This window comes from Muscardinus avellanarius, assembly GCF_963383645.1.
Source record: "Muscardinus avellanarius genome assembly, chromosome: 21".
In the NCBI taxonomy this organism is placed as follows: domain Eukaryota; kingdom Metazoa; phylum Chordata; class Mammalia; order Rodentia; family Gliridae; genus Muscardinus; species Muscardinus avellanarius.
The window spans coordinates 5,953,655-5,977,454 of record NC_137807.1 but is presented as its reverse complement, the minus strand read 5'-3'; the positions used below and the strand labels follow the sequence as shown (position 1 = coordinate 5,977,454).

General features: G+C 55.1%; 1 protein-coding gene across 1 annotated transcript in view; it reads right to left on the bottom strand.

Annotated features, from left to right (window-relative positions):
• The window catches only part of ADGRD1 (adhesion G protein-coupled receptor D1), a gene marked incomplete at both ends in the record, with an annotated part of 84,075 nt that overhangs the window by 28,488 nt on the left and 31,787 nt on the right, over window positions 1–23,800 (bottom strand). The window contains 4 exons of the mRNA XM_080717749.1: window positions 5,493–5,566; window positions 20,973–21,114; window positions 21,562–21,637; window positions 22,789–22,899. Of these exons, the coding sequence (XP_080573875.1) occupies window positions 5,493–5,566; window positions 20,973–21,114; window positions 21,562–21,637; window positions 22,789–22,899 (403 nt within the window). The remainder of the gene's footprint in view (window positions 1–5,492; window positions 5,567–20,972; window positions 21,115–21,561; window positions 21,638–22,788; window positions 22,900–23,800) is intronic.

The following is a 23,800-nucleotide window of genomic DNA, read 5'->3' as shown; positions in this document are numbered from 1 at the left end:
ATTTTGTAATGTATAAACCCAAATGAAGGCAAACATTTTGAAGCAAAACAGGCTCCAATGTCAGCCGGTTCATGTTCTTAGGAGAGTTTTGGTGATGGTGAGGATGAGGATGACGATTTGTCTGTAGGTCTCTATCTTTCCAAATTCCAAAAAAAAAAAAAAAAAAAAAAGGTATCTGGAATGGCCCTTCCCAGAAGCTGCCCCTTTGAGTCATCAGCCAAGACAAAATCTTTGCTTCCGCCGAAGGCGGCCGCCCCGGGAAAACCTCAGTTTACCTTTGTACCGTATCTGGTTGGAGCTGCAAAGCCGCCGAGAGAAGAGGCCGTCCTCGCCGAGTCTCCCGGCAGCCCAGCCCGCGCCGGCCGGCCGCGGCCCAGCGCGAGCACACCGGCAGCCAAGCCCCATCAATAACTTGAGAAGACAAGAGACTGAAGATGGGTTGTGGGCCTCTCCCTCCCCTCGCCCGTGGCCCTCGTCTTCCCAGGACCCGGAGAGGGGTCGGCACACGGGCTTCCGTAGTCTACACAGATCCTTTGTCTGCCCACGGATCCCAGGGACGTCACGCTTCAGCTGGAGGTGACCCGAGAATTAACAGGCATTGAGCAAGGCGGCGTGGTCGTAGGTGAACAGCTGCTCTCGGCTCCGACAAAGGCTGCCTCGGAAACGGGACCCGAACTTCCCACAAGGAGCCCTGCAGGTGGGACGCTGCCCAAAATAGCCAGGGAGCTCCCCTGAGGGGCTGGCCTGGCGTGGGGTGAAGATCCAGGCCCACAGGGGTCCTCGAGACAAAGTATCGGGGGACATTAAAAGTGTGTGTGAGGCTGGGACCTGGGACGCCTGCGTCTAGCAGAAAAATGGTCACTCGGGTGCAGAGATAAAATACGATCTATACAAATGTAATAAGAGGAATACTACCAAGTGTGTGTGTGTGTGTGTGTGTGTGTGTGTGTGTGTGTGTGTGTGTGTGTGTTACTGGAGATTTAAACCAGGGGCATTCTACCTCTGAGCTACACTCTCAGCCCTATTTTATTTTTATTTCTAAACAGGGTCTTATTAGGTCCATGAGAATCTCACTCCTTGCTGAGGCTGTCCTTGAACTTGCAATCCTCCTGTCACTGCCTCCTAAGGACTGGGATTACAAGCATGTGCCACCACGCCCGGCTGCGTCTCACTTTTTAAACATGTTGCTGTATTACTTGTATAATTTCTTACAGTATAAGTCCAGATAAAAGTGGCCCAGGCTTGGCATAGTGGCGCACGCCTGTTACCCCAGCATGTGGCAGGCTGAGACAGGATCGCAGATGCAAAGCCAGCCGCCACAATTTAGCAAGGCTCTGTTTCCAAAGAAAAAAATAAGGTAGGTCTGGAGGTGTAGCTCAGAGGTAGGATGCCCCTGGGTTCCATCCCCAGCAACACACACACCCAGAATTCTAAGCCCGGTGAAATGATCTCTCAAAAAATTATTTTCTTTGACAAATAATAACTGAATCTGTTCCCAGCTGATTTGTACTAAAGACTAAAGGGCTATAATAGCAGACAGAAAATTGGACATGCAGAAAGAAATAAAATAGGTGGAAATCAAATAAATAAAAGTTTAATGTGCCATTACCATGGTCTTATCTTTAATTGCCCTCTGAGACAATTGTCTGGGGGGGAAAATCCAGCAACATGATTGTGTGTTCATAGCACCCATCAAGATACCGTGACTGACCACGGTACCGTACGGTCTGGGCAGAAGCGGTGAGAACACCACTGTCATGGTTTAAGAGCTCTTGAAGCGTCACACTATTGACTGAGGTCGACGTGGACAGATTAAACATGCAAGCTGCAAGTTCAGAGCAGCCACTAAAAATAATTAAAAGGAGGTATAAAGTAGAAATCGATAGTGGAAATAAAATTGCATCATCAAAGATACTCTGAAATCCAAATAAGGTTCAGAAAAAGATAACACTATAAATAAAGATGGCCAAGTTAGAAAACACCCCGCCAAAGGGTAGATTTTAACCCAAACACATCAGCAGTCCTAAAAACCCCTGTTCTAAATATAAATATATAAATAGCATAAAGGTAAAAGGAGAGGTTAAAATAGAGCATGTGGACAGTAATCAAAAAAGCCAGAGTAAACTGGGCTTGGTGGTGCACACTTGTGCTCCCGGTACTTGGGAGGCTGAGAGGAGGAGGATCACAGACTCGAGGCTGGCCTCTGCCTGTAATGAGATGCTCATCAACCTAGCGAGATCCTGATTCAAAGTAAAAAAATAAAATAGGGCTGGGGGTGGAGCTCAGAGGCAGAAGGCCCCTGGGCTCCATCCCCAGGACTACAAAAATAAGTAGCTTACTAAATGCCAGAGTAGCTAGAGCCAGATTGGACTAGACCTCAGAGCATTTCCTGTCCTCCGGACAGGCGCTGCAGGTGTGGAGCTGGTGGAGCGGCTCAGCAGGCCTTGTCTAGCGTGTGAGAGGCCCTGGCTTTGACCCCAGCTCAAGAAGAGGCCAGTTTTCCAAAAACTGACATGTTTTCCAATAAATAAATAAATAAATGATAAGAGGTCAATTTTCCGAGACGTAGCAATCCTAAACGCGTGCTCCTTACAACACAGCTTTAAAATATACTAAGAGACCAATTCACCAAACGGAGAGGAGGAGGGGAAACGCACCTCTAGCTAACACCGCGGCCCCTCGAGAGCCTTCCGCAAAGGCTGCGGTGTTGGCGCACAGCCTCCGAGTAGCCTCCGGGACGCTTTCAATCGGTCTTGAGACTGCTGATAGTACGAGGCAAAGGCAAGGCGCGTCGTTGTGATTTGGCATTGTTTAGGGAACACTGACAGAGAAAGGTCTGTGCGTGGTCAAAACAGGCACATTCCCCCCCATGTGTGTTTAATCTATGGTTGGCTAAATCCACGGATACAGAACCCATAGATACAGATGGGTATCTCTCTCTTTTTTTGTTTTTGAGATACTGGGGATGGAACCCAGGGGCATTCTACCTCCAAGCTACACCCCCAACCCTATTTCTTTATTCTTGATTTTGAAACAAGTTCTCGCTGGTTTGCAGAGGGCCTCACTGAGTAGCTGAGGCTGGGCGCGAACGGCGATCCTCTGGTCTCGGCCTCCCGAATGCTGGGATGACGAGCGTGCGCACCGCGCCCGGCTGGTCCTCTCTCATTAGCAAAGTTGATGATAAAATAACAAGCATACAGAAGAACTGAACGTAACTATGGGTCAGCTTCATCTACTGGATATTTAGAGAACACTCCACCAAGAACGCGCTTTCCCCTAATGCGCAGGTATTCACCAAAACTGGGCAGATTTTAGGCCATATAACAACTCTTAATTTTTAAAACTTGAAGTTATAGATAGTATGCTTTCATATCATAAAATTAATCAGAAATCAATAGGAGGAAAGATTGAAAAAATTCCCAATGATTTGCAAATTAAACAGCACATTTCAAAATAATCTGGAAGCAGATGAGCATGTCACATGGGAGCATTTTTAAAATATTTTGGATTCGGCGATAATCAAAACAACACATCAAGCTCCATGGATGTAGCCAAGTCAGTGTGTCTAGGAGAATTTGCAGCATTAAGTGTTTATATTAGAAAATAATAATGCTCTCTATCCATTATCTAAATCTTCACGTTCAGAAATTTTAAAACGAGCCGGGCGTGGTGGCGCACGCTTGTCATCCCCGCGCTTGGGAGGCGGAGACAGGAGGACCGCGCTGGCTTAGGAGACCCTGTTTCCAAAATGAAAATGTAAAAATAGGTTTGGGAGTGTAGCCCGGAGGTAGAAGGGCTTCCAGGAACCCCAGTACCACCAAAAAAAAAAAAAAAAAAAAAAGAAAGAAATTTTAAAATGAAGAGCAAATTAAACCCGGAGCAAGCCTTCTAGAGGTAAATTACTTCTCTTCTGGAAGCAAATTAAAGATAAAGAGAATAAATCAGTGGAATTGACAACAGAAACACAATAGAGGAAAAAAATCAATAAACTAAAAGTTCTTTAAAAAAAATAAATAAACGAGCCGGGCATGGTGGCGCACGCTTGTAATCCCAGCACTCAGGAGGCTGAGACCAGAGGATCTGGTACAAGGACAGCCTCAGCTACTTAGTGAGGCCCTCTGCAATCCAGCGAGACCTTGTTTCAAAATGAAGAATAAAAAATAGGGCAGGGGGAGTAGCTCGGAGGTAGAATGCCCCTGGGTTCCATCCCCAGTACCGCCAAAAAATAAAAAATAATAAACATAAATAAAATGGAAAAATTTCTGGTGAAAGTGATTAAGAAAAGACACAGATGGCCTGCCCAGGAACCGAGGGCAAAGGCGAACCATTGCGCAGAATATCGGTATACAAAGCCCCCTTTTCCACAACCGAGCATCAGTGGGTGACGCCCCTTGGGACATGCCGTCTCCGGGCCGCTGTGAGCAGGGCGCGGTGCGCATGGGAAGGCAGCGGTCCCTGGCCGTGCTCAGCTACTCCCCTCCGGACACAGTCGGCAGTGGGTGGCCGGGGCCCGTGACAGCGCTGCTCTTGGTTTTGCGAGGACTTGCCGTTCTGATTTCCGCAACGGCCATACTAAGTTACGTTCCCGTGTGCGGTTGCTAGGGTCCCTGTGCTCCACGCCCTCGCCAGGCTCTGCCTCTGACTCTTTGGTAAGCATCGTTTTTCCTGGAGTGCTGCGACAGCTCTTCACGGCTTGGCTTTGCATTTCGCTAATAATGAGCAACGCTGGGCACTTTTTCGTACTCCTGGTGCCACTCCATTTGAACCTCTCCACGAATGTCTACTTGGGTCTGTGACTCATGTCTTGATAGGGTGATTTGGGTTTGGGCCATTGTTTATTGCTTTTTCGTTTGTTTTCGTTTATTCTATTGTGTTGTCTGAGATCCTACATTAAAATGAAAACACTCAACTTCTTTTTTGTCACTAATATTGTGGTACTGGGGATGGAACCTGGGGACGTTCTACCTCCAAGCTACACCCCAGCTTCTTTTATTTTTTGTTTTGCAACAGGGTCTTACTAGGTTGTTGAGAGTCACACTACGTTGCTGAGGCTGTCCTTGAACCTGCGATCCTCCTGTCTCAGCCTCCCAAGTCCTGGGATCACGGGTGTGCACGCACCTCCATGCCTGGCTAACACACTAAAATTCAGACCTATCAGTCGGTAAGGAGCTGCTTCCCCAGGCCCCTCCCTGAGACTCCCACGATGGTGACGGTGGGCCTGCAAGCGGCTCCTCTGATGCCCAGGCTTAACGGTCACCGCAGGCTTCAGGGGACTTGGTCACAGGGAATCCTTGCAGCAGCAGCAGCCCTGCCCTGAGGGGTCGGAGAGGAAGTGGCGTCCCGGCCTGCGTCCTGAGGGCTCCGCAAGCATGACCCAGTAACCATGGCGGCTCCAACAGCGGCCTGGGTCCTGCCCTGGGCGACACATGACTGCCCAGCACCGTGTCCCTGCGGGCCCCCGCTGCCCGCCCCTCGGTGCCCGCCGCTAGTACCTGAAGTCCAGGAAGGCGCAGTAGAGCCGGACGCGGTTGCCGTCACGGGTGGCATCGACGTGCTGCTTATGCGTCTGAAATGAAGGACACGGGTACACCACGTGAGGCGCTGGAGAGGCCGAGTGGGGGGAGCCGCTCGCAGCCCACGATCTAGGCTGGGGCTGAGCGTGGCCGCCGCTTCCCGCCTGGGTCCCTGTGATGGCAGCGAGGCCAGGCCGCCGGCCGATCTCACACCACTCCCTCCTCTGTCCCGTCAGCCCTCACGGCTGTGCCTCGGCGCCTTTGCACTGGCTCCGTTCTCCCTTCAGGATGATTTTACCCCAAGTCCACCACACGGCTCCCTCCTGACAGGCCTCTGCTCAAACGGGAGTCCCTGAGGACCTTCCCGGCCCACGGACGGCAACGCCACCCCCTCCCATTTACTTTTTATAGCATAAGTCCCCTGCGGCGCGCTACAAATCTACTTATTTACTGCCTTCCTTTCCAGAATGTGCTCAGAAATAAGGACGGAGCCTTTGGTCTGTCTCCTCGTGGCTGCTTCCGCAGGGCACACGGAGGTGCTTAGGAGACCCCAGCTGGGCGAAGGAACCAGGGACAAAGACGATGAACAGGTCGACTGGACCACTTGCCTTCGGCCTCTGGTCCGCTGCTGGACTCCCCTAGGCCAGCTCGGGGCGCCCTCAGCCCTAACAAGATGGCAGCTACTCCATGGACCACAGCCCGGATGCCAGAGAGCCAGCGGCCCTGGGGAAACCGGGCTGCTGGCAGGTGGCTTGGGTCTCAGATGCGCAGTGTCTCGGCGATTCCGTCACTTGGACGCCTCTGCCCCGGCTGCCCAGGACCCGGCTCCATTGTCTGACTGCCGCAGCTCGGAGCCATCGTCAACAATCTCCGCTGAGCCTTCTCCCTTGCTGGCTCGCCTGTTCTAACCACGTGGGGGTTGGGATTGCCTGCAGCCGGTCGATGGCTCCTCCAGGCAGGCGCCCCCAAACGCGCTGCAAGACCAGAGGGCCCCGTGGTCTCCCGCCGCGCTACCGGACGCTGTGGGGCAGTTCCCGTGAGCACGCCGCGGCGTACGAGAGCCTCTGGCCCGAACGCTTTGGTGAAACAGTCTTCACACATTTGGTTTTCTCCAGCATCGCAAGGTGATTTTAATCAATGATCGGGTCTCTTAAAAGTGCAAGACACGCTGCAAGACAGAGCCCTGGGTCAAAGCCTTCCTCCAAGATCACGGCCAATTTCCCCCAGGGTTTCCACCTCGTCTTCAAAGATGGGCCCTTCCTGCCCCAGGCTGCCCTTCTCCCGGCCCCATTTCCAGTTTATTTTCCTGCAGCATCGACACCGTCTAACATGGTCTTAAATTTGTCTGTTCTTTGCCGGTGGCGCTGAGGATGGAATCCAGGAGTATTCTACCCCTGAGCTACACCCCCAGCCCTATTTTTTAGTCTTTATTTTGAAGCAGGGTCTCACTAAGTTGCAGAGGGCCTTGCTAAATTGCTGAGGCTAGCCATGAACCTGCGCTCTTCCCGTCTCAGCCTCCCAAGTACTGGGATGACAGGCGTGCACCACCATTCCTGGCTCCATTTTTATTTTGAAACAGTTTCACTAAATTGCTAAGGGGCTCACTAAGTTGCTGAGGCTGGCCTTGAACCAGGGATCCTCCTGTCTCCGCCTCCCAAGTACTGAGCTTACTCCCAGATACTGAGATTACAGGCATGAAGCTCGCCTGGCTAACTGTTGTATTTTATTATCATGTTACCGCTTAGCTTGGCCTCCTTTCCTTGTGCTGAAAAAGATAAGACAAGGAGATACCATGGATTTGTAAGACCTTGTCTACATCCTTACTTTGAAACGCCTCAAAGCTCCCTTTATCTGTACCATAAACCATCTTTCTGCTGAAGGGAACCAGCGTCCTTCGTGGCTGGCGCCCAAACCTCGCCACGCCCTCGCGGGGCGGCCAGAGCCTCCCCTGAGCTCCCGTGGTCCCAGCACGAGCAGCAGTCCCCCCTCCCGCCACGGCTGGCCCTATCTGCATGATTTACACCCATGGAGTCATCAGCGCCCAGGGCACCCTGTGAGCGCTCTGCCTGGGCAGCTCCACTTTGCCAAGTAAGCTCCGAAGACGCAGGGGCAGGAGGGGGCCCGCTGGCACGTGGCAGACGCAGGAGTCAGGTCCAGACTCTCCAGCTCTGTGACCCGCCGCACGGCAACTAGGCGGGCTGCACCTGCCTCGCCCTGGAGGAGGAAGGTTCTAGAAGGGACATCGGCTCCCCCAACTCACCACGCAGGTCCTGAGCCTGCAGGGGTCTGGGGGCTGCTGGGTGCCCCAGGCCATCAGCTCCAGGAGCCATGAGCAGAGGGACGGCCAAGCAGGAGCACGTCCCCCCAGGACAGAAGGCTGCGGGCACCCACACACGCAGGGCCAGGCAGCGGCATGCTTCAGGGGCAAGGAAAGTGCAAAGCAGAAACCCGTGGGGGCGCTGGACCCGCACGCACAAGCGCCCGCACAGCAGAGGGGCCGGCGCCAGGCAAGGAAGGCAAGATGGCAGGCACCGAGGAGAGAGGAAGCGCCGCAGTTTGGCCCCGGAGCAGCGGCTAGGTGAGATCTCACCTGCGCTCGGGCAGCTCTCCTCCCTTGTTCTTGTTAAAACCACTAGAGTGCGTAGGTCTAACGTCCCAATTGCCCTTTTGTTTATTTGGTGATAACTGGCCTCTACCCAAGACGCTTTGGGGACAACTCACAAACACAAGAGAAAGGCATTCCTACTGCCAGGGTGTCTTTACATTCGTAAGAGAAATAGACACACCGCAGCCTTTCGTGAGCGAGTCGTTAGGGGCTCGGAGAGGCCTCCGCGTGAGATCTTGTTAAACCTGGGTACGGAGCCAGAGAGCTCAGCCAAAAGATGATTCTCGAATTGGAAAGTCCTCAGGGTGTCTACAGGGCCTGAGCCGCCGCCAACCCCGACCTCCCCTCCTCGCCCCGCTTAGTGGGCGAGATTAATCTCCTCTCATTCCTAATGTGTTCCTAAAGCTCTGCCGAATGTCAGGCCAGGCAGATCCAGAGATGGGCACGGAGCCCGCGCACCCAGGCTACAGTTCAGACACCAACTGGTAAGACGCCGTTATTCTCCGAATCCCGCCCCCGGTGGTGTGAACGGCCATCGTGACTGCTTTTCTGGAGCGGTGCCCCGCCGGCCGCCCTCCTGTCCCCCTGCCTCAGCGTCTCCGGGGGATTCTGGGTCAGCCAGCTGCGCGTGGTGGTGACTGACCTGGTGACTCTGGGGTGTGGCTACGGGACGCCGGGCTCAGTGGGGCCTCCCTGAGTTCTCCTCCTGGGTGAATGGCAGGTACGGTAACCCGGAGTAGACAGATGGGGATTGATGTGCGTCTTGGCCCGGAGGGCAGCCTCTACTCAGAGCTGGATTAGGCGGCCCAGGGAGGCCCCCAGCCCAGACCCCACCTCCTCTGAGGACCCCGCAGGTGTCTAATCAACATCTATTTTCCTGGTCTTTGTACCAGAACTAGTTTTGCTGGGGATGGCGACGTACCGTCTAAGAGACTCCAAAACCTGTTCCTCGCACTGAATTCTAGGGGCATCTATGACCCCGCTATCCCTCCTTTCTGCTGTTCCTCCAGGGGACCCCGCTCCTGAGACGGCGGAGCTCACCCTGTGTGCTGGCCTCTGAGCCCCAGTCCATCAGCACACGCATGGCAGGTCAGGGCCCCTGGCCGCCAGCTCTGAGCCGCCCGCGTCTGACACCGCAGGGCAGGTCCTACAGAAGCAGAAAAGCAGCTGACTGCCTGCCTCGTGTCAGCTCCTCTGCTGTGATGGAACAGCGGATCCCAAACTCACGTCCACCCTGATCCTCCTTGGGGCGGGACCTCATCTGGAAGCAGAGGCCCTGAGGAGGAGCTTACGTGAAGTTCCAGGGAGCACACTGGTTAGGATGAGCCCCAACTGCGGTCAGAGCCCGGAGGAGGTGGGGCGCGGACACAGAGAGGCTGTGCGACCAGGTGTCCAGGTCCCCAGACACTGACAACACCTACAAGGAGGCCGGTGGGTCCTCTGAGCCTCCCTCCAGGGCAGCCGGCCAGCCACGCCTTGGCTTCGAACCTGTACTTAAGGCCTCAGCCTAGTGCCCTGTGTCCAGCAGCTTGAGGGACGCTGAGCACAGCGCACGTCCGGCCTTCTCGGCCAGCTGGCCCCTCCTCTGCACTCACCCTGTCTGTGGCCAGTCTGCGTCATGCTGTCCGGGCCCACTGCACCCTCGGTGCGGTCCGTCCAGCATCCAGGAAGCCCCAACGGCCCAGCAGGGCGGGTGGGCCGGGTACTCCTCCGGCCCCGGTCCCCAGCCGGTACCCAGTCACCCCCTTGACAGTCTCCTTCTCTTCCAAGTCACCCCCATATTGCTACTCAAAACTGGATCTCCAGCCAGGCGTGGTGGCGCATGCTGGTAATGCCAGTACTTGAGAGGCTGAGACAGGAGGATTGCAGTTCGCAGTCAGCCTCAGGTACTTAGTGAAGCCTTCCGCAACTTACTGAGATCCTGTTTCAAAATAAAGACTAAAAATTAGGTCTGGGGGTGTAGCTCAGAGGTAGAATGCCCCTGGGTTTAATCCCAGTACTGAAAAAAAATCTTTTCAAAAAGGGCTGGGGTATGGCGCAGAGGTAAAACGCCCCTGGGTTCCATCCCCAGTACCAAAATAAAAAAATACAAATTTTATCCTGCTGTCTCAATCGCTGTGGATGGTGTAAGAGTGTTTACCTTTCCTGCTTCCCTGTTGACAACCAGATGGGAGCCCAGCTGGGGCTGCTGTCCCCACCCCAGGGGACAGACAGACGTCCACCCGCCCCGCGGCAGAGCTGCTGTCGGCCCTGCATACTGAGGCCAACTGGCTTTCGCTCTGAAGTCAGGCATCTTCTGTGTGTTCTGGCCAGACCCGAGGGAAGGGGCCGCCCTGGGGCTCCCGTCCCGCCCGCCGCCTTCCGCTGTCTGATTCCGCCGCCGCCCACTCTCTCCCGATGAATTTCCCTCCAGATGCCTCTTGCCCATGGAATAGGAGTTTGTGTTATAAATTATTTCCTCCCAGATACCTGGTTAGAATTTTTCCAAGATGATCTGCACTTGTGAGAGCAGAAGAGAAAGAAGCAAGCTACACAGGTAAGGTGGTACACGCCCGTCATCCCAGGACTTGGGAGGCTGGGACAGGAGGGCCACAGGATCGAGGCCAGCCACGGCAACTTGTGGGATTCCCAGAAACTTAGCAAGACTGTGTTTGTGTTTGTTTGTTTGTTTGTTTATTTATTTATTTATTTATTTATTTATTTATTACAGTACTGGGGATGGAACCCGGAGGCATTCTATCTCTGAGAAACACCTCCAGCCCTATTTTTTTATTCTTTTTTTTTTTTTTGAAACAGGGCCTCCCAAAGTTGCTGAGGCTGGTCTCAACCCTGCAGCCGTCCTGTCCCAGCCTCCCAAGTCCCGGGACACCTCACTCAGCTACCCCCGGGTTCTGATGGAGCCAGGGTCCCACACAGCTGGCCTCAACTGACAACAACGTTCTTGATTAAAGTAAAAGGAACAGGCAAACCCATCAACCTGGTTGCTTTTATTTCCAATACTGTGGCTCAGCGCTTTTTCCTAGAGCCAGCAAAACTCCCCCCTGGTTATGAACTGAAGGGTAACTTAATGGATGCCTGCACGTGCCGGTCTGGACCAGAACAGGCCAACGCTGTCTGTGTGCGCACCAGCGATCCTCGGCTGAGGAAGAAAATGCTGTCTTAACACAGTCGATAAAACTGAACCCTCAGTGCAATGTTTTTTAGACTGGAAGGTTTGCAGATAATCAGGAAATTCCAATTATAGGTCTGCCCCAGGGCACCGTATCACAAACTCCCAAGACAGGCTTTCATGTCTCAGGAAATAATGACACAGGTTTAAAAGGTTGTGAAATTCCAATCTCTCTTACAGCTGGGTTCTGTGGCCGTTGGTACCAACAAATCATGTTTGTGGTCTCATATCCTCTGATACAGCACATTAAAAATGATGCTATTTCTCTGGAGAGAGGCAGCTGTTTTGCTTAGAAAAGGGAGTGGGATTTTGACGGCCCCTGATCTGCATTCTAGAACCGCTAAGGAGAGGGGCCAAGTAAACCTCTGTCCCTCTCTCCAGGATTTGCTTAGTACTGTTTGCTTAGTACTAGGGATTGACCTGAGAGGCAGTCTACCTCTGAGTGCTGCCCCCGGCCTTTCTTTAGTTTTTATTTTGAAACAGGGTCTCATTAGGTTGATGCCCGCCTCGCCAAGTTGCCGAGGCTGACCTTGAACCCGCAATCCTCCTGTCATAGCCTCCCCACCTGGCTTGAGGTATGCGTTTCATCTTCCTTCACCTTCTCCCCATCTGCTGCTCCATTTTAAAAGTTCATAAATAAAACAGCTCAACCTCCATTTTCCCAGGTCCCCCCACACACTTACACACCACTTCTTAAGTCAATAAAGAAAACATATGGCTTGCCCCCTTGAGAGTCTGGCACGCAGGAAAGGATGACTTTTTAAAAGGTAAGTCCTGACTCTCCTCGGATGCCAAAGACAGTATTTCACTGGGTAACTAACAAGGGAACCAGTAAGACGTTTCCACCCTTCAAAGGAGAAATCCGGGAAGCCTATGTGTGTGAGGCCCTTGCCAATGCTCCAATCAATTTGCCTAATAGACACAAAACTGGCAAAACCAGCCCATCTCCACAGGGAAGAATACCAACAGAATCTCCCCCAGACGAAATTTGCATTTCAGTGGAAAGCAGTCTCTGCACGCTCCGCTCAGCTCATCTGTATTCCTCCGGGAGTTTTAGCTGCGAGGTATAGAGAGGGCTCAGCGAGAACGGGGCAGAGCCGGATCACGCCGAGGCTCGGCTCGCCTCTGGAAGCGCTCAGCAATCTTTCCGGTCTAGTCCAAAGTCATCCATAATTTTTTCCTTCACGGATTTAGGGGGAAAAAAATACTAACATCTCAAGCCACAGATAGAGTCAGGTTCAAACATGAAATAAAACCTTCATGCACCAGGAACGGCACAGATACTCAGAGCAGTAAGGGCAGTGGAGACTCCTGTCCAAGGAGCCATGACAGAGGCCACTTAGCTGCTTGCCCACCACACCACCCAGTGCGGGAGGCCAATCTGTGCGTCCGCGCTCCCCAGACACCAGGAGTCAGGCAACAGAGACAGACACACCCGGGGTGCGGGAGCAGAGCCGGGTTTCGGTGCCCAAGATTTCAGCAGAGAAGATGTCCACACAGTGGATGAAGGAGAAGAAACCCATGTTGAACCTGGCAAAGCCCCCGGTCCTAGAGCAGGAAGGGCAGATGACCAGAGAGGGCTGCCCGGAGGGAGACTCTTGACGCTCAGCAGAGGGTCCAGGTCCAGCTCTGAGCATGGTGATGAGAACACACAGCAGAGAAGCCAGGAAAGGACCGTGGGAGATGAGCCCTGAAGGCACTCAGAGCCGGCACAGCAGAGACACCAGGTGTGTGGGAATCCGCAGTGTGGGGGGCGAGGGGTGGAATGTTCAAAAGGTCCCGTCTCGCCTGGTGGGCAAAGTGACAAGTGAAAAATGCAGCCATTCCACGTAAAGCCCTAGAAAGCCCACGTTGATCTAAAGTGACAGGGCAGAGATTATCAGCTGCAATTTCCCCTGAACAGCTCAGGTGTTAATGTTCAGAGTTGATGAAATTAAGTCATGAGGGTCAATCTCATAGTGGATACATCCACTGGAATGGATTTACTGGTCGGTAATCTAGGCAGGTGGGGTGTGGCTGGAGAAGGTGGGTCTCTGGGCTCTGCCGTAGGGTCTGTGCTTTTGTCTCTGAAACCCCTTGCTGGCTGGCTCTCTGGCTTCCAGCCTCCATGATGTGAGAGCAGAGCCCTCGCCCTCTCCCTCTCTCTGCTCCGACCTCCGTGATGTGAGAGCAGAGCCCTCGCCCTCTCCCTCTTTCTGTTTCTGGCCATGCCCAGAGCTCCACAGACCTGGCCTAACATGGACTGTACCTGAAATCTCCAAAAACTGTGAGCAAATAAACCACTCTTCCTCTCAGTTGTGTGGCCAGGTGTCTTGGATGATCCAGTTGGCTCGGGATAAGGGAGAGGGAGCAAATGGGAGAGGGTCCTAAAGGGGGAGCCAGGAAGCTCTGGGGTGACATTCACCCCACCGCGGTGACAGTTTTGTGGGTATGTATACTGTATTTTAACTCAGTGCAGTCTATCTAACTATACATCAATCTATTTGAGGGTTTCTGCTCGGAGAGTACTTCTCAGGCAGGGAGACCACAGGACTGAGACACACCTGCCAAGGAGATTTCTATAGAAAGACCAGAAAATCTGCTTCCAATGAGCCAAGTGCTGTTCCAGCAGAGACTCACCGAATTTCTAGCTTCCGCATGAATTTCTAAAACCCCGTGTCTATACTATGCCCTCTGCACAGTTTGCAAAGGAGGCAATTTTGTTGGGATTTCCAGAGATAGGGCCCAGCAGAGCTAGAGGAAAGAACTTTCTAGACACCCAGGGTGACATGTACAAGCAAGCCCCTCTGCACATCTGGGCTGCTTTGCAGCTGCGGCGCCAATGCTGGAAGACACCCTTGGGCGGGCGGGGGCTTCCTCTGAACACCATGGAGGTTGGCTCGCTCCCAGCCAGCTGCCGGGTGGCCTGGAAGGAAGTGGGGTCCCCGGAGAGGAGCAACACCGGGAGGTGACCCGGGGCTCCCCACCCACCGTGCGCGCCACCCGCAGCTTCAGAAAAGCTGCTAATCCTGCTGGATCTTCCATCGTCAGCGCCCTGCTGGGCAAACGGTACACCAGCCCCTTTGTGCCCGGGGGACAGCTGGACATCTGTCCTTGCGTTCCAGAGTGAAAGGGCCTCTGGTAACACCAACAAACATCACGTTTCCCCTTTGCGACTGGACATTGCTGTGTGCCCAGGAGACAGACAGACATCTGTGGCGTGACCACACTGCCCAGCGCCCGTCTGGAGAGGTGACAGCTCGGAGGAGGGCCTGGCCCTGGCCCCACAGAGGAGGCATACACGTGTATCCCTCGAGGCGGCCCACACAGCAAGCCCATCCGCCGCTGCTCCCACCAGACAACGCTCTCTCCTCTCTGAGCAGGGGCAGCAGCCGGTGGCCAGAGGGGACAGAGAGGACGGTGGCAGCCAGCTGTCCCCGAGCGCCACCGGCCATCGGCCCTCCCCAGAGGTTAGAGCTCAGCTGCCCCTGGGATTGCCTGGGGCAATGACAAACTTCCAGAGTGCCGCCACACTCTCCTGCTGTCGGCCGTGCGGAGGTCAGACCTGCGCAGCCAGAGGCTCGGCTTTCTGCACAGAGATTAAGATGTGACAGTCAGAATCCTTCACATCTTGCAATTGTTGCTGTTTCAAAACTGAAACGTAGTCCCAGCCACCTGCGGGCTGTGCGGGGAACCTGGGCCAGCGTGCAGCAGGCTTCAACTGAGACTCAAGACTGCAGCTCCAGAGCACCTCCTGCCAGCGGCCCTGTGAGGCCGGACCCGGGGTTACCACTAACCCCGTCTGAGAACTGGGCTGCCTCTCGCGGTGGACCACCTACCCACAGCCACTCCAGCTGTGCTGGGCGACCTAGCCCAGAGCAGTCCGGTGTGCTAGGCAATCTTCCCCAAACCCGGCCAGCTGTGTGCTGGGGCTCGCTGTGAGCTCCGTCACGACGCTGGCCCCAAGGGATGGTCTGAGGTCCTCCCCAGGGCAGGAACCACAGGAGCCCCTCCCACTCCACAGTCAGGTGCTGTCCACACCCACGCTGGACCTCTCCGGGGCTGCGCCTTGGCCGGCCCGTTTGTCACGGCCGCTGCAGGACTTCAGTGCCTGCCCGGGTGGTCCAGCCGCAGGCAGGGAGGAGGAGGAGCTTGCTGGACAGTGCTGGTGGGAGCAGGTGAGGTTGGTCCATTCCTGGAAGGAGAGCTGGCTCTCATATGCCCAAGAGTAAGCGCCCGGCTGGGCGGAGCTGGCTGACGTGGCGCGGGCTGACCCGGCCTGTCCTCTCAAGGCCAAGTCACGAAGTCTTCAACACGGGCTCAGGAACCAAGAGTCAGAAAGAAGCCCGAGTGAAGGATCAAAGGCCCCGCCGAAGATGACAGACTCGCGCCACCGGGAGACCTTCCAGAACTCTCCGGAAGCCTGCCGGGGACGGGGTCGCTAACGCTCCACCAAAGCTAATCTCCCTTTAAAGCCCAAATAAGCTTTGCTTTTTCAAAGCAGATACACAAGGAGGAGAATAAAAGCCTTAATAGCAGCATAATTTCACTGGTGTCTTGGTTTCAATGTGGATAAACCTCCAAACAATTGTCTTGCCTTTTACAGGCAGACCGAAAATAATTAACCGGGAGAACACAACTGTCATCTACGTTGGAATCCTCGCGAAGGAAAACGCGTGTGTGCGCGCGCGCGCGGCGTTAATGGGCCTCCATCTAGACTAAATTTCTCTCCTTTATTTCTGTGCCAATTTGCACTGTCGCACAGTTACTTTGAGAAATCATAACTACGGCACGCAGTGTGAGTGGAGTGGCTGGCGGCAGCGAGACCTACTTCCCAGCCTTAAAAGATGGGTAACTCGACCTCGGGCGCACGATTAGCAGCGCTCCATCGGCTCAGTGCAAGAAGCCAAGTCTGGGCTCAGCACATAATGCTTTTGGAGGCAAAAAAAAAAAAAAAGAAAAGAAAAGAAAAGAGAAAAAAACTATGAATTCAGAGATGAAGGCTGAGAGGCAGGGTTTATTCTGCAGAGAACTCAGGGAAGCAATTAGACTTTTTTTTTTTTTTTTTGGTGGGTCTGGGGCTGGAACCCAGGGGCATTTGACCTCTGAGCTACACCCCCAGCCCTAGTTTTTATTCTTTATTTTGAAACAGGGTCTCACTGACTTGCAAAGGGCCTCACTAAGTAGCCGAGGCTGTCCTCGAACCGCGATCCTCCTGTTTCAGCCTCCTAAATGCTGGGATTACAAGCGTGCGCCACCATGCCCGGCTCAAATGTAACAGTGTTGGGAACAGATGCTAACACCCCCCGCCCTGGTGACAACGTCGAGTGTGGTGCTCTGTCCAAAGGGAAGTCTTGTGTGGTATGTCAAACTTTAAGTTGTGTGTTCCCCAAAAAACCAGGCTGGAAGAGGGAGCTAGAAGGTTTACCAGGACAGATCTCAGGCCTGAGCATAAACCCCAGGATGTTATAAAGGTGGCAGAGCAGAATTCCGAAGCAGAGCCACGCAGAAAGGTCGCCTGGTTTATGACACAGGTGGTGCTGGCGCGCGAGGGGAAGGTTTATCTTGCCAACAAATAGAGCCAGGTAAATTGGATGTCCATACGGGGAAGAGACAGGTCACGACCCTCACTCGGCACGCGAGACTCAATTAGACCAGGACCATAGATCTAAGCAGGAGACGAAGCGATCGACGTTTTAGGGAATGCGGGAGACGCTCCAGGACCTTGGATCAGGTGCGAGTCCTCGGCAGGGACACGAGATGCACCAAGCACGAGAGGAGACCTTGAGAGATTGGGCCGCATTAAAAATTAAAACCGCTGTTCATCAGCAGACACCCTAAGGGCCAGAAGATGAGACCCACTCGCGGGAGAAACTTGCAACACATACATCCAACAAGCAGCGGGGCCCGAAATGCACAAAGGGCTAAAAATCAATAAGGAAAAAGAGCAGACAGCCCGGCAGAAAAAAATGGGATAGCATGGATTTTAAAAGAGAGAGTGTCAGAATGTCCAATAAACACGCAAGAAGATGGTCTTCAATGTCGTAAGAGAAAGCAAATAGGGCCTGCAATGAGGCGGTGCTGGGTGCCAGGACGGCTGCGCTGGGAAAGACCATCTCAAATGCCGGTGGCGGGGTTGGTTCTGCTACTCTTAAGATGGGCATGCAAGCGGGTACTCGCTCCAGAGAAGCCATTTGGCACGGTCTATTAGTGGTGAACATAGGCAAACACCAGGACCCAGCAACTGCCCTCCTGGGAGATGCCAAATGAAGTCCAAACACGTGCTCAGCGAGAGACGGGCCCTGGAGCGGCCCGCCGCGCTCTGTGGCCGCCAAGCGCGTGGACGGGCGGGTCTGCGCTGTGCGTTCTGCACGGAGGCTCAGAACGAGCCTTCTGCTGCCGGGCCCACTGACGCCGTGCGTGCCCACTCGGAGAGGACGGTCGCACTAGCAGGGAAGGTGTGTGTTCTTGAGGCAGGAGGCCGGGCCCTTTGCTCTGAATTCTCTGAACTCCCGGTTCTAAGTATTTGGGCCTATGAGTCTACAATTCTCCCTCTCCCTCTGCAAGTAAATACAGATCAGGCCCAAACCTCCAAAGCTAACTTAAAGATAAAAGAGTTGGGGGGAAAGTATGAATGTTTAGCCAGATAAGTCTAAGAAGTTATACTAAAGAGAGAGCTGACTGTGAACAGAGAAGGTTCACGATAATGTTGTTTGTAACCGCGGAGACATGAGCCCAGCCAGCTGCTGAACAAACAGAACGTGGGCAGATGTGGACTACGATGCTGTCGTGGGAAGGGTCATAGCACTCAGAGCTCTGGCCTGGAAAGACAGACACGTCAAACCAAAGCACTAGAAGCTACCGAGCACAGCCGACACAGCCCCATCGGCATAACACTGCGCACACACATCCCTGCACAAACCCCTGAGGGAAGCCCGACCAAATGTGCATAGCCGTAGCCAGGCATGATGGCCCACACCTGTGATCCCAGTACTCGGGAGGCTGAGACGGGAGGACCGCGGGTTTTGAGGCCAGCCTTAGGAACTTAGCAAGGTCCTCAGCAACCTTAGCAAGAATCTGTTTCAAAATAAAAAGTAAAACAGACCTGGAGTGTAGCTCAGAGGTAGAATGCCCCTGGGTTCAATCCCCAAAACCACATTAAAAATTAAATTAAATAAAAAAGAAGTTAATATCCATTGTCTCTGGATGGTGGGTTGGCCCTGAATATTACACTGGAGGAAGCCCCGGAGAGTGACCGTGTTCCATAGCCCCAGACTAAAGACATCCACGCTTTGAATAGACAGGCCAGCTATGGGTCAGCCGTCCAATGGGACACGATGTGACAGTGAATACCACCTGGGTGTTGCCATCGCAACCATGGGAACCAGAGATGCTCAACCGGCACCTCCTGGGGGCTCTCGGCCACATCTGGAGACACACCTGGTCGTCACAGCTGACACCGAGACCAGAGGCGTGCTCAGCGCCCTCCAGAGCTCAGGCCAGCCCCGTAATGGCTCCCTGGTGTCCATGAGCCTCGGCAGCACCGTCCTGAGCTCCCCGGCCAGCATCTGAGCGTGATCCCGAGTCGTTCTGCCCCACCAAGTCACGCACAGGGCTCCCTGCACTGTCCAGGGCCCCGGGACCCCATTTCCTCAATGCTTGTCCGGTCCTTTTCCCGGGAGACTGGACGATGTCTGCTGGTGCTGGTGACAAAGGACGCCCAAGACACAAAACAGGGTCTTGGGAGAGAGGAGGGCTCGGCGCTCTCAGAAGGCTGGGGTGCAGCTCAGTGGCGGAGCACTGCCCCAGCACACGGAGCCTGGCTTTCCTCTGCAGCGCCACAAACACGAAGGAAGACAATTTAAAGCCAGAGTGAGTTTAAAATATACAAATGAAAGAGGAGGAGGAGAAGTAAAAGAAAGAAAAAGAGGAAGAAGAAGAAGAGGAGGAGGAGGAGTATGGAAAAGCGAACCCACCGTACGGTGGGGCCTGGGGAGGGGAGGCAGCAACCTCACCCCGGGACGAGCCACGTGGTGACACCCCAAGATCTGACTGGCCTGGAAGCGCCCCACCGTCTACACAGAGGGCAGCCCCAGAGACAGGAGCTGGGCCCAGAAGCTCCCTGTCGTACTTGTCCCCGGCAGCAAGGCCCAGGGTGGCAGGGCGGGGGCCCACGGGAAACGCTCCCGTGGGGCACGTGGGGGCCACGCCAGCACACGCCTCCAAACATCCTCAGAATTCTAACCATGGCCTTCAAAGGAAACCCCAAAACCCTGGGGGATGCTTGGCTCCAACGCGCTTTAATTACCCTCCACTTCTGGTAGGATAAAAATGCCTCTCTTCAAGACAAGATACCTATTCACACGCTTTCTTGGTTAAAAATAACTGCAGTAACCAGCCATTAAATCAGAGCCTGTATTTCCGCGCACCCTTTCTTTTTCTCTGGTTTTCAAATTGGCAGCTTCTGATTTCACAGAAGACAAAGAGGCTGTCTTCTACGAGGCTTCTACCAGCAGCGTGGAGGGCCTTTGACTTCCCTCAGTGCACGGGGACAGGAGACACCTCTTCTCCCCAGGCCCTGGCTGCAGCCTCTGGCAGGTGGCTCATGAGGAGATGCCCAGGGCCCTGGCCTGAGCCCGGCCCGGCAGAGATGCTCTGGGACTCTCCTCTCTGCAGGGCTGCTGGGGCTCTCGGGAGAAAGCCTGCAGTTTTCTGAAAGCCTCCTTCCGGGCCATGGCTGCTTTGCCAGCTGCATGGAAGCCCTGGGCTCTAAGTACCACCCGAAGCCCCCACCAGCACCCAGTGGGCCAGACGAGGACCCAGGCTCCCAGGGCGTCGCTGGCCTCTCTGCCCCTGAGCGCCCCAGAGCACCTGCTGCGGTGCCTGCTCCCTGTGCCCTCGCTCCTGGGTGGAGGAGCGCCGAGGACCCAGAGTCCTGCCCTCCTCGGGACCTCCGTGGGCTCTGGGCTCCTCAGCGTCCCTCCACCAGGCCTAGGGACCTCCGCTGCCACCCACTGGCTCCCCTCCGGGAGAACAGCAACTCTTGGAAACACACAGAGGTCCGAGTCCTGCGGGGCAGCCTCTCTGCCGTGACGCGCTCGGAAGCAGCCTGGAAACGTCCGGGCGAGTGATTCATCCTAACACCCGTGACGCCTGCCTGGGCCGCGGAGCGTCGGCCCTGCATCTCAGAGCACGGCAGACGAGCCAGCGGGAAGGTGCCGGCGTGTCCCGAGGGGCCGCAGCACAGCCTCTCTCCCCCACCGCCGCCAGGCTCACCCACAGGCAAAGGCCGAGTGAGCGCAGAGAGAATTTCTGCGTGACGCGTGGGGACTGCCGCCCCGCGCTCAGAACCTGACACACCAACGGTCTCCCCTAAACGCGAGTGTTTCCCTGAGATAGGGCCGAGTTCCGTGTCTTGCTAATGGCTGTTCCACACGATAACGGAGAATCAGACAACACGTTCCTCTCCTCCGAGACATACACCAGAGACGAGCCCCTGATTGCGCACACATCTCGGCCTCAGAGGCCCTGGACCCGAAGTCAGCCCGCACGACCGAGCTCCTTGCTACAGTGCAAAAGCAAAGTCACAGAAGCTGAGCTCTGGGAAGAGGGAGACAGCCATTTCGCCAGCGCCCAAACCGGCTTTTCGTCCGCAGAGCAGACCGGAGCAAGGGCGCGAACCGGGGGATGGCTCGCCACAACTCACCAGCGTGTGCTTGAGATGGACGGTGAGGAGAGGCGCCCCGGACAGGTTCTGGGAGAAAGTGGGCGGTGGCGACACCTCCAGGGAAATCAGGAAGCTGGCTGCGGACAGCAAGCAGTCTCTATAATTTGCGGCCTCAGCAATCCTTGAAGGTAAGTGGGAATTTGTTACAAAGAGGAAAAATAGAGGGAGGGCCTACAGGTAGAACCCAGTATCAAACCCAAAGCTTTATCTATCGGGCGTGACGGCGCACGCCCGTCATCCCCATACTTGGGAGGCTGGGACCGGAGGACCGCAGGTTCCAGGACGGCCTCAGCAAGTCCTGAGACTCTCAGCAACCCAGCGACACAGTTTCAAAAAAATAAAGTAAAAAGTTTAAAAAGGGCCAGGGGCATAGCTCAGAGGTGGAATGCTGCTGGGGTCGATTCCCTGTATTACCAAAAACAAAATAAAGTGGGCAGGACGGCCTCAGATCAACAGGGACCAGTGTTGAGGGGTCTCTGAGAACACATGTCCTCCGGGATGGGGGGTCTGTGCCAGCCCTGGCAAACACCAGCCTTGAACCTTCTGCTTCAGGGGCCCCAAGACTCACCTGGTGCTGGCCGGCCGGATGCCGTTCAGGTAATAGTGTACGGAGTGGTAAAGGAGACCCACGATGGTGGTCCACGCTGCGGGCAGAGCAGAAGCCAGACACACCGCACCGCTCAACACTCTTTATGCCAGAAATAAAAACCAGAAGCTCCCACCCAGCCACGCCCAGCCCAGCCTCTCAGACCAGGGTCCACTCGGGGAAGAGACGTTAGGATCCCGGGGGCAGAGCCGGCAACAGCGCCAACTCCACGGCTCCTGAGCTGAGCGTTCGGCCATGACGATGGCTCCCTGCCCCTGAGCTGGCCCCAGGCACACAGATGCTGAGACCCTGCCAGGGCCGTCCCAGACCCTGTGTGTGGGCGGAAGGCTCCATCATGAGTCACAAGAGTGGTACCCAGCCTTGGCGGTGCGGTGGGGGCCTGGCTCGCCGGCTGACTACACGTGGTATTCACACAATGACTTCTGCATGGTCCTCATGGTATTCACACGCTGACACTCGCATCCCTACACGGTATTCACACGCTGATGCTTGTGTCTGCACGTGGTATTCACATGCCGACACTCACAGCTGAACGAGGAGGCCAGGCGAGGCCGGGGCACCTGTCCCACAGTGGACAGGGCGGCGGGGAGCCGCGGGGCGTACTGGTGGGGAGGGCTCTGTGGCCCTGCTGGCTCAGACTCCATCCCTAAGGCAGGCTCCGGGCCTCTGGCCTGGGTGTCTAGCATGAGAGTTCCTGGTATCTCCTGACGCGCGTGTACCCCGGGAGGGCGGGAGAGACAGAGGGGGCCCTGGAGAGGTCTATTTGATTTTCCAGGCAGCTAAGGGGGCTAGACACCCCCTGGCCTGACGTGCCCCTGGGCAGAGCATGGGTTTCTTTCCCTGCTTGTTCATCTCGAGCTTGGCCTGGGCCGGTGCAAGTCTAGAACCAGCCCCCCCGAGCCCCTTCAGCAAGCCGCAGGGCGCTGACCAGGGAGCGGGAAGGGGTGGGCCCTGTCTACTTCCCGTTGGCCAACCAGGACCAAGCAGAGCCTCCAGGTGCCCTCACGGTGGGACGCACAGAGTTGGCATTTGAGGGACACTTTGGCCCTTCAGCTAAGGGTGCCAGAGCACTGTGTGTAGCTCCTGCCCGCAGGGCGCTCAGGAGCCCCGGCTGATCGATCGGTAGCACCCTGGGGCTCTGAACAGCCCTGCACCCGCCACAGAGGGTCCTGAGCGCAAACCACTCACCCTGGCTGCGAAGGGCTTCTCGGGGAATCTCGATGTAGCTCTGTCCATGCGCGGGGAAGCGGTAGTGAGGCAAAGTCAGGGTCCTGGGGAAGACCTTGGCCACGGAGAAGTCTGCGAAGAACAGGGCAGGGGGCTATCAGGACTGCAGGATGCCCGCCACCTTGCCTTTTAAGCCAGCAGGCTCCTGGGGAGCCTCACTGCCTTTAGACAGCCGCAAAAGCACACAAGAGCCAGGGAAGAGTGATTGCGGGAGGCTGAAGGGCCCAGGAGGAGGGATCCGGCCTGGGTGACCCTCCGCCCCACGCCCTCAGCCCTAGCCTTTCCATGCCCTGGGGAGCCCGCGACACTGGAAAAAACAGAAGTAGCTGAGACCGGTCTTGAATTCTATTTTTTTTTTTTTTTTTTTTGGTACTGGGGATTGAGCCCAGGGGCATTCTACCCTCAAACTACACCCCCCAGCCCTATTTTTTTATCCTTTACTTTGAAACAGGGTCTCACTGAGTTGCAAAGGGCCTAAGTAGCTGAGGCTGGCCATGAACCACATCCTCCTGTCTCAGCCTCTCAAAGTGCTGGGATTACAAGCGTGCGCCACCACGCCTGGCTTCCAGCCCTTCTTTTATTTATTTATTTATTTATTTGTTGTTGTTTATGTTTTGAAACAGGGTCTCACTAAGTTGCTGAGGCTGGCCTTGAATCTGCAAACCTCCTGTGTCAGCCTCCTAAGTACTGGGCTAACAGGTGTGTGCCACCACACCCAGCTAAGAGGTGTCTTTTAGACAGTTTGTGGCTGACAAACTGTCACTGAAGCGGCCCTCAGGGTGGGTGGGATCCTGAGCATCCTGGGCTGTGTAAAGCACCTCACTGAAATGCTTGGTAACGACTTAGAGCACAGAGGCCAGGCTGCCTGCCAGAGAGGGACCTGGACACTCACCCTGGGACGCTGTGGGGACACCCTCTGCCTCTTTACCAGACGCTCAGGGAGCTGGGTTTCTCGTGTGTGTGTGTGTGTGTG